Source organism: Tursiops truncatus, chromosome 20 (genome assembly GCF_011762595.2).
Source record: "Tursiops truncatus isolate mTurTru1 chromosome 20, mTurTru1.mat.Y, whole genome shotgun sequence".
Lineage (NCBI taxonomy): Eukaryota > Metazoa > Chordata > Mammalia > Artiodactyla > Delphinidae > Tursiops > Tursiops truncatus.
In genome coordinates, this window is record NC_047053.1 from 40,844,751 (window position 1) to 40,861,477 (window position 16,727).

Here is a 16,727-nt window from a genome sequence, read left to right on the forward strand (position 1 = left end):
ATGATCAGAAGCGAAATCCACGCCCCGGCGCGCGGGGCGTAGAACCTAGTCGACCCGTAGTGACCTGCCGGGTGTTTTGTACCTTCTAAGTAGAGCGCGTCTTGGTTTACGCACGGTCATGTGTTCTCTCAGGAATCCTGGCTGGTGAGTAGTCTTAACCGACTCTTTTTTTACAGTTGGGGAAGTTCGGAGGGGTTCAGTGACTTGACCAAAGTCACGCGGCTAATAACTAAACGGGACTGGAACTCACCTTCGATTCTAGCGCCTCGACCGGCCTCACCAAGCCGCCCTTTCACGCCACTCGTGGGAAGCTAAGCCACCCACTCCCACACAGCTTTCAAGGAGGAAACAGCTGCCTCTGTCCGGAATGCCCACTGTCTCTATCAACTGCTACCACCTGCACCTTTCCATGCTCCTCCCGTATGAAAATTCAAGCTCCAGAAAACCTCCCCTGATCCCCTGCGATCTGTGTTAAGACCACTCCAGTGTGCTGCGGTTGCTTCTCTGCATTTACCGTGCTGTGCTTAACGCGCTACCGGACACATAGTGGGTGCTCAATAAATGAACAGGCAACCTCGAGTCATTTCTTTCATTCACTCAGTCAACACACAGAAATAACTCCGAGAGCCTTCTTTACCCATTGTCAAGCATTAGCTAAGAGCTTTTGATACATTATCTCTTTAATCCTCCCAACAACCGTGTGAGGAGATGCTTTTATTGTCCACATAGTAAAGATAAGGAAAGTGAAACACAGAGTCACACAGTTACAGGGAGCCCAACCAGAGGCAAGTGCGCCTGCATAGCAGGCGGAGCCTCAGATGGCTCTCAAAACACCTGGCTCTGGGCTGAAATGAACTACCCAAGAACCCGGGTTAGCTTTCCCTGAACTGCGGAGGGGGCTGGCAGGTCACTGGCCTGACTTTTTCATTCACTAAATATTTATTGGCATTGCTGCTAGGCACTGAAATATAAAGATAAATGTCACAAAAGCTCTCCCTTCAAAGGGTCTTCAGTGGAAACAGACATGTTTAATCATGACAGTACAGTGAGATAAGTGTTTCAATATCTAATGGAGATTGCAGTAGGTTGCCTGGAAGAAGATTAGGTTAACATTGCCTGTTGGATGGGAGTTGGAAACTGGAGATGGGAGATCTAGGAAGGCTTCTGGTGGAGGCGATACTTTCACTTTTTTGAAGAACAAGTGAGAGTTTTTTAGGCAGAAAGACTAGAAGAGAAAGGGAGCAGACCCAGATGCATGGCACTGTGTGGGCCCTCCAGAGAATCATGGATGGCTTGAGCAGCAGAGTTCAGATAGAAGATTTTCAAGGGATGACAACAAAAGGAAAGGAAGGGTCTTATATACCTGGCAGGGCGCCTCCTGAGAGAATCCTCTACCCTTATTATCGTTGGGATAATGTAAATGAATGAACATGGAACATTGTAAAGCTTAGTAGAAATACAGGATACTGTGACTATTAGCCCCATGGCTTCTGTGTGCTCCCTGAGTTAGAATGTGACAATAATGGAGTCAGAGGCCGGAGTCAGCCCCCAAAGACTTGCCCCTATTTCAGATCCTCAGATGTACTTTCTAACCCAGTGGCTGTCTTGCAGGTGGGGTTTGTTGGTTAACAGACTTGAGAGCCATCATGACTCAAGGATCATAGTTTGAGGTCAGAGCCCCCACGATCAGAAAAGGAGCACAGGGGACTTCCCTGGTGGCGCGGTGGATAAGACTCCAAGCTCCCAATGCAGGGGGCCGGGGTTCGATCCCTGGTCAGGGAACTAGATCCCACATGCATGCTGCAACTAAGGAGCCCACGTGCCGCAACTAAGGAGCCCACGTGCCGCAACTAAGACCAGGTGCAACCAAATAAATAAATATTAAAAAAAGAAAAAGGAGCACAAAATTTTGTTCCTTTTTAAGTTTTCACTTTGAAATAATTACAGACCCACAGGGAGTTGCAAAAGTAGTACTTAGAGACCTGTGCATCTTCACTCAGTTTCCCCCAATGGTAACATCTTACATAGCTATAGTATAATATCAAAATCAGGAAATCGATATTGGTACAGTGCACAAAGGCTTTTTGAAGACATCCGAGAAACTTCTTACAAAACTGAGTGAAGGCTCTACAGACCCTGCATTTTACAAAATCCTCATTGGCTGTTTTATTACAAAAGTTATAGCTCATAGTTCAAAAAACCAATTCATACCACTGGACAAATGACAGAAAGCTTACAGAAAAAAATCAAGATGGCTTTTTACACTGGAAAAAAAAGTCATTTATAACTTTTAAAATATGCAAATTAAACTTGCAATGAGATAACATGTTTTCTTCTCAGATTTAAAAGTCTGATAGTACTGTGTTGATCTGACATTGGGTAACAGGCACTGGAAAATGTTTCTGCAGGAAGTAAATCGGTACAATCTTGTTGGAGGGCAATTTGAAAAGACCCAGCATTTATCCTTCTGGGAATTTATTATAATACATGCATGTGTGCAGAATGACATATTTATAAGGATATTCGTTGCAGTGACGCTAATTGTAGTGAAAAGACAGGAATAGTCTACATTCTATCTATAGGAGACTGACTCAAAAAAGCCACAGAAGGAAGTATTGTGCAGCCATGAAAGTGGAAGAAGCTCTTTATGTAGTGACATGTAACAAAATTCAAGATACATTGTTAAAGAAAAAAGTGAGGCTCAGAACAGTATGTAATGTTTGCTACCATTTGTGTTTAAAAAGTTGGAGGGATGGGGAGAAATACACACACATATCTGACCTGGCACGTGCATAAAATATCTCTGGAAAGATACACAAGGGAATGTGAAGAGGGTCGTTGCTGAGGAGGAGAACTCAGGGAGACTAGTTTTAAAACATCTTGTTTTAAAAGTATGAGCTATTTGTTATATTAATTTACCTTGCATCTTTTTAAAATATTTATTTTATTTTTGGCTGCATTGGGTCTTTGTTGCTGCATGTGGGCTTTCTCTAGTTGCAGCGAGTGGGCACTACTCTTCATTGTGGTGCATGGGCTTCACATTGCGGTGGCTCCTCTTGTTGCAGAGCACGGGCTCCAGGCGTGAGGGCTTCAGTAGTTGTGGCACGAGGGCTCAGTAGTTGTGGCTCGTGGATTCTAGAGGGCAAGCTTAGTAGTTGTGGCGCATGGGCTTAGCTGCTCCGCGGCATGTGGGATCTTCCCGGACCAGAGATTGAACCTGTGTCCCCTGCATTGGCAGGCGGATTCTTAACCACTGTGCCACCAGGGAAGCCCCATCTTTTTGTTTTAAAGAAATAATGCGTCCAATCTCCTTTGCTTCCTTCCCTACCAAGAGGTAACCTCTATTCCTGAATTTGGTATTTGTCCTCCTCTTGAATGTTTTTAAACATAGTACATATTACTACATATGTAATACATATTATAACATATGTGTGCATGTATCCATATGTATGTATCCATAAACAATATATCACATTGTTTTGCATGTTAGACTTTTCATTCTGCAGTATGCTTTTTTCACTTAAGATCTTGAAAATATATTTACCCATGTTGATACATGTAGCTCTTATTCATTCATTTAAAGCACTGCATAGTATTCCAGTGCTTGAATATAGCCCAGCTGATCCATTTCTCCGCTGATGGTCATTTAGATTATTTCCCAGTTCTTCAAACAGTGCTTCAAGTCACATTCCTTTTTATGTCTCCTTGCCCACCTGTGGAAAAGTTTCTCTAGGCCAGCAAGCATCAAACATATTTTTGCCACATCCTCTTAGCAGGAAAAATATTTTTGCTGTGCACCCCTAAAATATGAATATGTATTTATTTATGAAATACATATGTGAACCACTATTCCAAATTAGTATGTCCATCATAAGACATACAAAAAGATAACTGTAAAAAGGGCAATTGAAAAAAGAAGGAAATAATATATTACAAATATTTATTTATTTGTAGTACAAAAATCATTAGTGAGGGACTTCCCTGGTGGTCCAGTGGCTAAGCTCCACGCTCCCAATACAGGGGGCCCGGGTTTGATCCCTGGTCAGGGAACTAGATCCCGCACGCCGCCATTAAGACCCAGTGCAGCCAAATAAATAAGTAAATATTTTTTTAAAAAAATCTTCAGTGAAAATAATGTGGCTGAATATGCTTCATTACTTTCCCACTTATTATTTATTTAAAATTTTAACTGTGGCAAAATGCCCATGATATAAAATTTGCCATCTGAACCACTTTTAAATGTACAGTTCGGTAGTGTTAAGGATTCATTACTGGCAAGAGTTTCTCTTGAACTTCAGTGATTTTCTCACCCACTGACCAGCTGACTCTCTCATTGAACCTGAGAGTTTGTACTCACACTTGTGTGAGAGTCATTAGGATTATTTGTAATCTTAATCTTGCTTCTTTGGAGGAATCTTGTTAAGCCTCTTGTTCACTTTTGGGGGCTAGGAAAATCCAAATAGCATAATCTGTAATTCCATTTATCTGGGGATTTGTAAACTGTGGAGAACAGTGAAAAACACGTCGCCAAACCCTGAAAAGAAAACACAGACAACCCCTCCACATATGAAGCTCCCTTACCCTTTACCCATATAACTCACTTGCTTTACTTCATAACCCAGGATCTCCGACAAGAGCACAGGGAGGGCGCCAGCATCAGTCTGTTTCCTAAAGATTAGTAAAACTTACTTGTTTTTCTTTTGGATAAAAAAATATATTTAAATACTAATGCTTCCTTTTGGCACCTCTGTGATTATCTTGTGTCTGAGGGGTGCACATCTCTCTTTGGAGACCAGGATATACCTAGAAACAGAATTGCTGAGTTGAAGGGCATAAACCTTGTGGATATCACCATATTGCTGTCCCAAGGGCTTGTCCCAGTTTGCATTCCCACCCTTGCCTTCACATTTTTACTAAAACTTGCTTTTAATATACTTTAATTTTTGCCAGTCGAAGGGGTGTGAAAGAGCATCTAATTTAACTTGCATTACTAGTTTAATTTGCATTTAACTACTAGTGAGTCTGAGCACTTTTAATACATTTATCAGCCATTAAAATTTCCTCATCTTTTATCAGCTTGATGCTTTGTGACAATCTAGAGGGGTGGGATAGAGAAGGTGGGAGGGAGGCTCAAGAGGGAGGGGATATAGGGATGTATGTATACATATAGCTGATTTACTTTGTTTTTTTGTTTGTTAATTTTTATTTATTTATTTATGCCTGTGTTGGGTCTTCATTGCTGCGCACAGGCTTTCTCTAGTTGCAGCGGGCAGGGGCTGCTCTTCCTTGCGGTGCACGGGCTTCTCACTGCAGTGGCTTCTCTCGTGGACTACGGGCTCTAGGCACTCAGGCTTCAGTAGTTTTGGCCCACGAGCTCAGTAGTTGTGGCACACGGGCTTAGTTGCTCCGCGGCATGTGGGGTCTTCCCGGACCAGGGATCAAACCCGTGTCCCCCGCATTGGCAGGCGTATTCTTAACCACTGCACCACCAGGGAAGTCCCAGCTGATTTACATTGTTGTACAGCAGAAACTAACACAACATTGTAAAGCAGTTACACTCCAATAAAGATACAAAAAAAAAAGAAAATGAGCAAAAGACATGAAGATATTTTACCAAATAAGATACACAAGTGGCAAATAAGCACATAACAAGGTGTTCAACATCATTAGCCATAAAAGAAATGTAAATAAAAAACACTCTGAGTGAAAAAAGTAAAAAAAAAAATTTCCTCATCTTTGAATTGCCTGTTTATATCCCTTGTGGGTTTTTCTATTGGATCATTTGTTTGTCTTTGCCATGCTAATTTGTAGGAGTCTACTTTTTCTTTTTTCTTAATTTTTTCATTAATTTCATTAATTTTTCTTAATTTCATTAATTTCTATCCTTTATTATTTCTGACCATCTGTAATCTTTGGGTGTACTCTTCATTTTCTGACCTCTCAAGGTGAACACTTAGCTGATTCCTTTTCAGTCTGTCTTATTTTCTAATATAGCATATACATTTAAGGTCATACATTTCTCTCTGGTTACTTAGCTGAATTTTACAACTTTTTAAAAGGAATCTCGCAGCTTTTGATATATCGTTTTTCATTGTTGCAGTTCTAGATATATTACAATTTCCACTGTAATTGTTTTATTCTCCTATCATGAATTATTTAGAAATGTGGTTTTTTAAATTCCAGAGTAGTGCATTTTGTTTTATCCTTTAACAAACAAACAAAAAACTTACTTTTTGTTTTTGGTTTCTAACTTCATCATATCGTGGTCATAGGATGTGTTCTGTATGATGTCGAGTTTTTGGTATCGGTTGGTACTTTAGTGGCATAGTATGTCAATTTTTATAATGTTCCATGTGTACTTGAACATATTTTCTAATATTTATATATTAATGTTTGTTAGTTATAACATTGAATCTTTTATATGTTGCTAATGTCGTTTTATTTTTGTTTCATCTATCATCTGTTTTTTGGAGAAAAGTATCTTAAAATGTCCAGTATATTTGTAGATTTTACAGTCTTCCCTTGTATTTCTGGCTTAAATATTTTGATGTTGTTAGAGTCATATAAGTACCAGGTTATTTCGTCCCTGGCAAATTGTTTATCATCAAGAAATGATACCTGTATTCCTAATAATCCTTTATCTCTTGAAATCTATCCTGTCAGATTTTAATATCACTGTATCAGTTTTCCATTTTGCCCTACACTGAGAGGCAGCAGAGAGCAATGTTAAGAGCATGGACTCTGAAGTCAGGTTGCTGGGGTTCAAATCCCAGCACTGACACCTTCTAGCTGTGTGACCTCAAGCAGGTTTTAACCTCAGTGTTCCCATGTATAAAATGGGTGCAGTTACTACCTACCTCAAAGGATTATTATGAGGATTAAACTAATAACTATTTTTTAACCTAATTACTATTTTTAAAGCACTTTGAACATCATAGTAAGCACTCCATGTGTATTTGTAAAATTAAATAATTAAACATATATATGTGCAGCCCTTTTCTGTGTCACTATTTTATAGGTATTTGTCTGACAAACACCATATAGCTGCTAGATACTGTAATGCTGCAGTAGATACCTTTATTACATAAGTCATATCCCATATGTCTGAGTGTATCTGTAGAATAACTCCTAGAAATGGGATTGCTGGGTGGAAAGATATGTGCATTTGTAATTTTGCTAGATAGTGCCAAATTGCCTTACATAGGAGTCTGGTGCAACCCCAATGTAAGGCAATTTGGCACTATCTAGCAAAATCGATCTTTGCCAGGCTGTTAAGTGAAAAATGGTATTTCAGTATAGATGTAATTTGCATTTCTCTTACTTTAAGTGAGGTTGAGCATATTTGAATGCTCTTTGTATTTCCTTTTCTGTGAATGTGCCTTTACCCATTTTCAATTCGGTGGTTGATCTTTTCTGGATCTATTTGTTAAAGTTTTTTAGATATTGGGAAATCAGTCCTTGTTCTATGATATAAGCTGATTTTTTTTTTTTCTAAGCACTTCCTCTCAGGAATCAAGAAAAACAATGAGAGAGAACAACTTGAATTATTATCTCAAAATATTTTTGCCGAGTGGTAAACGCTCCCTTTTTCTGTTCACAGACTTTGTGCTAAACACATCTTTAATCTTTAAAACCTCACTTCCTGGTAGATACTGTCTTCACTTTACAAATGAAAAAACTGAAGATCAGAGAGATTCATTTTCTTTTTTCACTCATTCAACAAATATTCATTAAGAACCTACTAAATTGGGCTTCCCTGGTGGCGCAGTGGTTGAGAGTCCGCCTGCCGATGCAGGGGATACGGGTTCGTGCCCCGGTCCGGGAAGATCCCACATGCCGCGGAGCGGCTCGGCCCATGAGCCATAGCCTGCAAGTCCGGAGTCTGTGCTCTGCAACGGGAGAGGCCACAACAGTGAGAGGCCTGAGTACCGCAAAAAAAAAAAAAAAAAAAAAAAAAGAACCTACTAAATTCTTGGGGCTTCCCTGGTGGCTCAGTGGTTAAGAATATGCCTGCCAATGCAGGGGACACGGGTTCGAGCCCTAGTCTGGGAAGATCCCACATGTCGCGGAGCAACTAAGCCCATGCGCCACGACTACTGAGCCTGTGCTCTAGAGCCCGTGAGCCACAACTACTGAGTCCGTGTGCCACAACTACTGAAGCCCATGCACCTAGAGCCCGTGCTCTGCAACAAGAGAAGCCACTGCAATGAGAAGCCTGTGCACCGCAGCAAAGAGTAGCCCCTGCTCACTGCAGCTAGATATATCCCGTGCGCAGCAAAGAAGACCCAATGCAGCCAAAAATAAAATAAATAATTTTTTTAAAAATTAAAAACAAAGAACCTACTAAATTCTTTATTTAGGGGATATAGCAGTGAGTAAAACAGAAAAGGTCCTTGTTCTATGGACTTACATTCTAGGGTGGAAATATAGACCACAAACAAGAAAACAAATTAGATACTTTCTGATAGTGGTAAGTGCTGTGAAGAAAATAAACCGAAATGGTGTAACTGACAAGGAATGGGGGCGCTACTGTTGGGTTGGGTGGTCTCAGAAGTCCTAGCTGGAAAAAAAATGAGATTTGATCTGATGCCTAAAAGGAAAGAGAAGATCTGGGAAATGGAACTGTTAGTGCAAAGGCCCTAAAGCAGGAACGAGCTAGGCTTGTTCAAGACTCAGAGAGGTTTGGTCTGAGGAGCAAACTGGGAAAGCCGCTCGGAGTTTTTGAAAAGGAGGGTAATATGATGTGATTTTGTCAGTGAGGATAAGGTAGGTTCTGGTTTTAGGCCCTTTTCCATTTTTTAAAATGGAGAATGCTAGGGCTTCCCTGGTGGTGCAGTGGTTGAGAGTCTGCCTGCCGATGCAGGGGACAAGGGTTCGTGCTCCGGTCTGGGAAGATTCCATATGCCGCGGAGCGGCTGGGCCCGTGAGCCATGGCCGCTGAGCCTGCGCGTCCGGAGCCTGTGCTCCGCAACGGGAGAGGCCACGACAGTGAGAGGCCCGCGTACAGAGAAAAAAAAAAAAATGGAGAATGCCAAACAGCTTTTTTGCTTATGTGTGTATTTGTTATTTATTGCTGTGTAACAAATCACCCAAAATTTAATGACTTAAAGCAACACTAATCATTTATTTTCTCTGGGTTTCTGCGGGCCTGCAATTTGGGAGCAGCTTGGCTGGGATTTTATGACTTGGGATCTCTTGTGAGGTTGCAGTCATCTGAAAGCTAGACTAAGGCTGAAGGATCTGCTTGCCAGATGGCTCAATCACAGGATGGCTAAGTTGGGGCCAGCTCTTAGCAGGAAGCCTCCATTCCTCTCCACGCAAGCCCCTCCACAGGCATACTTGAGTGTCCTCATGTCATGGCTGCTGGCTTCCGCCGTATCAGGTGATCTAAGAAACAGCAGTACAGATATTGAAATATCTTTTATGACCTAGCCTCCGAAGCCACACATTATTATTTCCTCAATACTCTATTGGTACATAGCCCTGTTGGATGTGGGCATGCTATCAGGAGTCGAGGATAGTCAATGCAGGCCATTTTGGAGACCGGCTACCACAATGTGGGTATCTTTAAATTTATACTAATATATATATTTTATGTATTTGTGTGTATATATATTCTTATAAAATCATATTTGATATTTACCATCTTAGGAATTAAACCAAAATTTTAAAATACTAGTTTGTTCATTTAAAAATAAGCCCTCTGAGATGGGATAGGGAGGGTGGGAGGGAGGCTCAAGAGGGAGGGGATATACATATAGCTGATTCACTTTGTTGTACAGCAGAAACTAACACAACATTGTAAAGCAATTATACTCCAATAAAGATGTGAAAAAAAATAAAAATAAAAAATAGATGGGGCTTCCCTGGTGGTACAGTGGTTGAGAGTCCGCCTGCCGATGCAGGGGACACGGATTCGTGCCCCGGTCCGGGAAGATCCCACATTCCGCGGAGCGGCTAGGCCCGTGAGCCATGGCCGTTGAGTCTGCGTGTCCAGAGCCTGTGCTCCACAACGGGAGAGGCCACAACGGTGAGAGGCCCCTGTACCCCAAAAAAAAAAAAAAAAAAAAAAAAAATAGGGACTTACCTGGTGGCGCAGTGGTTAAGAATCTGCCTGCCAATGCAGTGGACACGGGTTGGAGCCCTGGTCCAGGAAGATCCCACATGCCACGGAGCTACTAAGCCCATGTGCCACAACTATTGAGCCTGCACTCAGAGCCCTCGAGCCACAACTACTGAGCCTGTGTGCCACAACTACTGAAGCCCACACGCCTAGAGCCCATGCTCTGCAACAAGAGAAGCCACTGCAATGAGAAGCCTGCGCACCACAACGAAGAGCAGCCCCCGCTCGCTGCAACTAGAGAAAGCCCACATGCAGCAACGAAGACCCAATGCAGACAAAAATATAAATAAATAAATAAATTTTTAAAAAATAAAAATAAGCCCTCTGAGGGACTTCGCTGGTAGCACAGTGGTTAAGAATCTGCCTGCCAGTGCAGGGGACACGGGTTCAATCCCTGGTCCGGGAAGATCCCACATGCCGCAGAGCAGCTAAGCCCATGCACCACAACCACTGATCCTGTGTGCCACAGCTACTGAAGCCCACGCGCCTAGAGCCCGTGCTCCACAACAAGAGAAGCCACCGCAATGAGAAGCCCGCACACAGCAACGAAGACCCAATGCAGCTAAAAATAAATAAATAAATACTTTTTAAAATAAATAAAAATAAGCCCTCTGTGTATTAACATAGATGATGCATTTTTAATGGAAATAGAATTAGAAGAATGGCCTTATTGTACATTTCTGCAAATCTCTTTAATACCTGATTTAACAGAAGAGTGTTGGATTCTCATTTTTGCCTCTGCATACTCCACTGAACATTCATGAGAGAAAGAGAGCAAAAATGGATAATGAGCATTTGGTGCCCTGAGAGTGAAGCTACAGGAGTGGACCTTTCTTGGGATAACCAAACCTATGCCAAGGGAACAGGCTGGAGACAGGTTCTGTGGTGTTCTTGGTCACCCATTTATGGAATTTCAGAAGGGCAGTGGAGATTACTGCCAGGCACAGCATGACCTCTGTGCAGACAAGTGAACTGTAGAAATTCATTACTACTCCACCGAGAAGCCCCCATAAAAGTGGCTAACCTGGACACGGAAGCGTGGAACTGAAATCCTCAGAGCATTGTACTTCCTTTCTACTGCCTCAGTATTACTGGATTGAAGAATTGCTGCTTTTTGTTAGGAGGTTCATTTCATTTCCCATTACTCCCAATTTCATACTGAAAAGCACTGAGAATTTCAAGTGCAGTATATTGAAGTAGACTCAGTTTCTTTGCATCATTTCTGTATTCAATTTTTAAAATTCTTTCATAACCCTATTGAGTGTTTTTTAACTAAATTAACATGGCTCAAATGATCCATGTGGAAGTCACTTACAAGAACATGAGATTTCTTATTACACACAATCCAACACATGTGACCTTAAGCAAATTTATAGAGGACCTTAAGAAGTGTGGAGTTACCACAATAGGAAGACTATGTGAAGCAACTTATGACACTACTCTCGTGGAGAGAGAAGGCATCCATGTTCTCGACTGGCCTTTTGACGATGGCGCACCACCATCTAACCAGATTGTTGATGATTGGTTAAGTCTTGTGAAAATTAAGTTCCGTGAAGACCCTGGTTGTTGTGTTGCAGGCCTTGGGAGAGCTCCCGTGCTTGTCGCCCTAGCATTAATTGAAGGTGGAATGAAATATGAAGATGCAGTACAGTTCATAAGACAAAAGCGGCTTGGAGCTTTTAACAGCAAGCAACTTTTGTATTTGGAGAAGTATCGTCCTAAAATGTGGCTGTGCTTCAAAGACTCCAATGGTCATAGAAACAACTGTTGCCTTCAGTAAAACTGGGGTGCCTGATGCCATTGCTTGGAAGTGGAAACTAGACGGGATGGAATTTGTCATACGTGTTAGCCAGCACGTTGGCTTGGTGAAGTCTGAGGAAGCTTCCATAGGAGTGTTGAAAAGCAGTTTTACCAGGCCAGAAACGTGGCAGAATTGCAACCTCTATGTTTGGGTTATGATCAACCTACTTGGACACTTAGCAAAGGATTCTTGCTGTTCAGCATTTAAAATGTGCTTATCATTTGTACCAATTGACCTCTCCTGAAATCATACAGTATTGAGTCATGTCTTTAAATCTGTTTCCATGCCAGAATCTTATCAATATATAAGAAATTTAGAAAGACTAGGTGCCAAAATACCCAGGACAATACTTATATATTTTTTGTATCATATAGGACTGAAATCCCAGGAACTATGAACACTCTGGACCTTGTGTGGTTTATTCCTTCCATCATTTCAAACATAGAAAGTAGGGCCTGTAAGGTTCTTTGCTCACAATTCCCACATTCATACCAGTATACATCAGATTTGCTCTTCTTTTTTTAGTTAACCAAGTCTTACAGTGATTATCTAATGTCTTTCTGTAAATCTCATTTTGTGCTGTTATAGAAGACCTCCATTTTGAAAATCTACATTGTACAGAAGCACATGTTTTTAATGTCTCCAGACAAAAAAGCCTTAATTTTAATGTTTGCGCTTTGGGGTGCAACTTACATGATGAAAGAATGGGAGGAGGCTATTAAGTACTTTTAGTAAAATGTTGCCTTTGTCTTGTGCAGGACATATAGAACATGCCCTTTAACTTAGTAAATATTTTTTAAAAGGTAGAAATACTTTGTTATTGTAGCTAAAACAATTCTTAATCATAAAATCTCTGAAATTCTTGTAATTATTTTTCAAACTTATCTGAAGCTGTTTACCAACTTAATTTTGTTTGAAGTGTGATTCCCAACCTCTCTTGCAAAAAAAAAAAAAAAGAAGTGGGTTTACATTTAATACTTTACATGCCTTTTGAGCTGTGTAACTTAATATTTGGATACTTGACAATTCGTTTTATTATGTAATTGATAATATGGTGATGTGTGTTAACGTTAGCTCAACCATATATTTATACTGCCCAGGAACATGTGGTTATAGTTCTGTGGGAGAAATAATTCGTCAGTGTTCACCAGCTTGTAAAAATCTAGTGTGAGGGCTTAAACCTTAAATAAATGATGAAATGCATTTATCGTCATTGAAAAAAAAATGGGTAATGATGTTAATATCACTGTAAAAAGTTTCAACCTCATGGAACCTTCTGAAAGGGCTGAACCACACTTTGACAATCTTGAGCTAGATTCTGATATGGTAACAAATGATGCCGAAATCTCAGTAGGTTACAACAACAAAGGTTTATTTTTTTTTAAGGTGAACGGCTTTTTTTTAAAATTAATTTATTTTATTTCTGGCTGCATTGAGTCTTTGTTGCTGCATGCAGGCTTTTCTCTAGTTGCGGCGAGCGGGGACTACTCTTAGTTGTGGCGAGCGGGGGGCTACTCTTAGTTGTGGTGCGCGGGCTTCTCATTGCAGTGGCTTCTTTTGTTGTGGAGCACAGGCTCTAGGAGCGCGGACTTCAGTAGTTTTGGCTCATGGGCTCAGTAGCTGTGGCTTGCGGCTCTAGAGCACAGGCTCAGTAGTTGTGGTTCACGGGCTTAATTGCTCCGTGGCATGTGGGATCTTCCCGGACTAGGGCTGGAACCCGTGTCCCCTGCGTTGGCGGGTGGATTCTTAACCACTGCGCCACCAGGGAAGCCCTATTTCTTAATCATGCTACACATCCATTATGGCTTGCCCATGGTTCTGTTCCAGGTCCTCTTCACCAAAGAACCCATGTTGACAGGGCACCCTTTGGCTGGACATCACTAGATAGGGGAAGAGAGAACTTGGTAAACCAGCCTGCCTTTTAAAACGTATTCTTGGAAATGATGTGTCACTTTTTTCCTTGTTTCATAGCCAAAGCAAGTCACATGGCCAAGCTGGATTCTTCAGAGCTGAGATGTGTACTCTTCTGCAGGGAGAGGCCCCATGGGAAGGGATACCAAGTATATGTGGTATATAAACTTCTACCATGGTGCTTAAAGAATATCACTGGTTGCTCATGGAGAATGGATTATACTGGGAAGAGGTAGGAAGCTATTCAAGAGTAGAAGTATGTTAGGAATTGACTGCAGTACTTTAGGCAAGAAATAACAGTGGGTTGGACTACAGTGGTGGCAGTGGTCTGATTCAAGATGTACTTTGGAGTTGGTAGAATTCGTTCTGGGAGTGGGGTGGGGATAAGGGAAAGTACTGAAAGATAACTTATAGGTTTGAACAACTGAGTGGATGATGTGACATTTACGGAGCTGGGATAGGCTGAGAAAAGGATAGGTGAGTTTTGGGGGTGGAACAAATGTTAAACATCTTAAGCCTGAGGTGCCTATTTTACACCTAAATGGAAATGTCTAGTAGGTACTTGACTATATGGCTGGAGATCTGGGGAGATGTCAGAACTTGGGCGTTAGCATAGAGCTGAATTGTAAGGCCATGGAGTTGGAAGAGATCTCCTTGGGAGAAAGTGTTAATAGGGAAGAGAAGAGGGCTGAGGGTTAAGGGCTAAAGCCTTGGCCTACGCCAACATTTTTAAATGGAAGTGGCTTTGGATCCAGCAAAGGAGGTTGAGGAGGAGCCATTGAGGTAAGATGAAAATGGGTAGAAATGGAAGCAAAAAGAAGAAAGTGTTTCAAGAAGGAGGGAGTAGGCTGTTTCAATGTTCTGTAAGTCAGACAGGATTGGGGAAAATGCAAGTCACAGTTGATAAGTGGAGGGGTGAGGATCAAACTCTAATTGGGTGAGTTGAAGAAAAGAAGGGAAGTGAAGAATGGAGACACCACTTTTGAGAATTTTGGGGGGGGGGGTTGGATAAGTGGGAAAAGGGAGACAAAAGGTGTGAAGATGAAATTGTGTGTACGTGAAATCTTTATGTAAACTATAAGCTTTAGGCTTATTTTGTTAGTTATTATTGAACTCCTAGGAATTTCAAACTAGCTTAGTGTGAAGAATCACTAAGATGCTACTGCTAGTCTCCAGCTTGCTGGCTATTAAGCCTCAAAATATCTCCAGCCTATGAAAAGCCGAGACACGAAGAGACAGAAATAGAAAACAGAGCGGAAAACGAAGGGGAAGGGGGGGAAAAGGTTTGCTGAGTTAATATTGTCCTCCCAGGGCCCCCGTAGGGCAGTCTCGCAGCTCTTACGTAGTTTTAGAGGCGGAGACGACAGGAAATTTAAACCGAAGCCGCGGCCCAGGGCACCTAGAGAATGATGTTATAGTTGCAAAGGAACAGCCGGTGCACGGGAGGCTGAAAGCTCATGGAACCCGCGAATGTGATACGGCGGCCTTAAAGGAGTACGGAGGCCGAGAAAGAGCCGAGAATTTGAGGAGGGAGCCGGGAAAGGGTACGGATGCCGGGAAGGGGAAGCAGGGGTGAGAAGCAAGGCGGAAAGGGGTCCTAAGAGTTAAAGAAGGGTGCGGGGTTGGGAAGTGGGCACAGGAATTGGGGAGCAGATAGGTCCGGGAGCTGGGGAGAGTAGAGGGACCGGGAAGGGGTCACAGGAATAGAAAGGATAGAGGTCTAAAGGGGGCAGAGGGACTTGGGGGACAAGAGCCTGGAGAGAGGCACGGGAATTGAAATGTAAGACAAGGGGTGGCGAAGAGGCCACGGGAGTTGAGGGAGCAGAGTATGAAAGGGGGCTGAGGGATAAGAACCTAGAAGGAGGCGCGGGAGTGGAGAGGGGACATGGGTTGGGATGGAGTTGAGTCTTGGGGTTCCTGGGACCCTCGATGGGAATTGTGCGGGGTTTGGGAGGCGGGAGGAGGGGATGATGGAAGGTCGAAGGCTAGTGAAGGTGGTTCAGCTGCTGTTTTGTCCTTCTTTTTCAGGCGACGATTACCTTGAACTGGAGAGTTCAATGGCTGAGAGTAGGCTCCGGGCTCCGGACCTAGGTGGGTAACAGGTCAACCCTAGGGATGCGAGGTCACAGTTGCAACTCCCGCCCCAGAGTCTCTTGGGAAGAAAAGGCCGAGAAATGTTAGTTCTCTTAAGGTTTTCTAATTACTTTGTGTGGCGGAGGGGGAGTGGGGGAGTAGAGTATGTGTTGAGGGATGTCATGGATCATTTAGGAATTAATGATAAAGGTCAAACAAGAGCTTTCAGTCAGATATTATGAATAAGATTAGAAGACTTGCTAATTATTAACTTATAAAACCCGTATCCATGGTTATTTTTACCATAAAATTCTTAAAGTTATCGATAAACGGCCCCACCCAATTAGATAAGTATTCTAGCATGTAGTCACTTCCCTAGGTACTGCCTTCTCCCCTCTTAGCATCATCTAGTTTGAGTCCTGGATTGTTACAGATATGCCGTTTGTTCGTTGCCTTTCAAACAGTGATACACTTCGCTAAATTATTTACTCTCCCTTCCCATGTCTGTTGCTTTCTTCTGGATCTATTTCTCTTTTTGCTGATGAACTTTCTCCAAGAGTGTTTTCAAAAGGGGGCTTTACGTGATAAACTTTCTGAGGCTTGTATGCCTGAGAACATGTTTATTTCACCCTTGTGTTAAAATTCTTGAGTCAAAGTTTTTTTTCCTTCAACACATTGAAAAATGACGGTGGTTTCTTCTTGCAAAAAGCAGGTGCTGTTGAAAATTGATGTCAATCTGGTTCTTGTTACTTAGTTTGTGACCTGCTTTTCTCTGTAGAAGATTTTAGATTATCCTCTTTATATTTGTTCTTAAAATTC

The 16,727-nt window shown here is 42.0% G+C and overlaps 1 protein-coding gene and 1 pseudogene across 5 annotated transcripts in view; both read left to right on the forward strand.

The window, feature by feature from the left end:
* The first annotated feature begins 30 nt into the window (after window positions 1–30).
* DBF4B (DBF4B-CDC7 kinase regulatory subunit) overlaps window positions 31–16,727 on the forward strand; it is a 42,149-nt gene continuing 25,452 nt past the window's right edge. Inside the window, exons 1-4 of one of the 5 annotated variants that reach the window (XM_073798456.1) lie at window positions 31–144; window positions 13,896–13,993; window positions 15,147–15,379; window positions 15,864–15,926. In XM_073798456.1, the coding sequence (XP_073654557.1) occupies window positions 13,968–13,993; window positions 15,147–15,379; window positions 15,864–15,926 (322 nt within the window). In that variant the 5' untranslated portion in view covers window positions 31–144; window positions 13,896–13,967. Of the gene's footprint in view, window positions 145–13,895; window positions 14,068–15,146; window positions 15,380–15,863; window positions 15,927–16,727 lie in introns of all 5 variants that reach the window. The other 4 variants (XM_033846623.2, XM_033846620.2, XM_033846622.2 and 1 more) reach the window with 4 other exon arrangements.
* On the forward strand, window positions 10,059–12,003 carry LOC101319819 (protein tyrosine phosphatase type IVA 1 pseudogene; annotated as a pseudogene).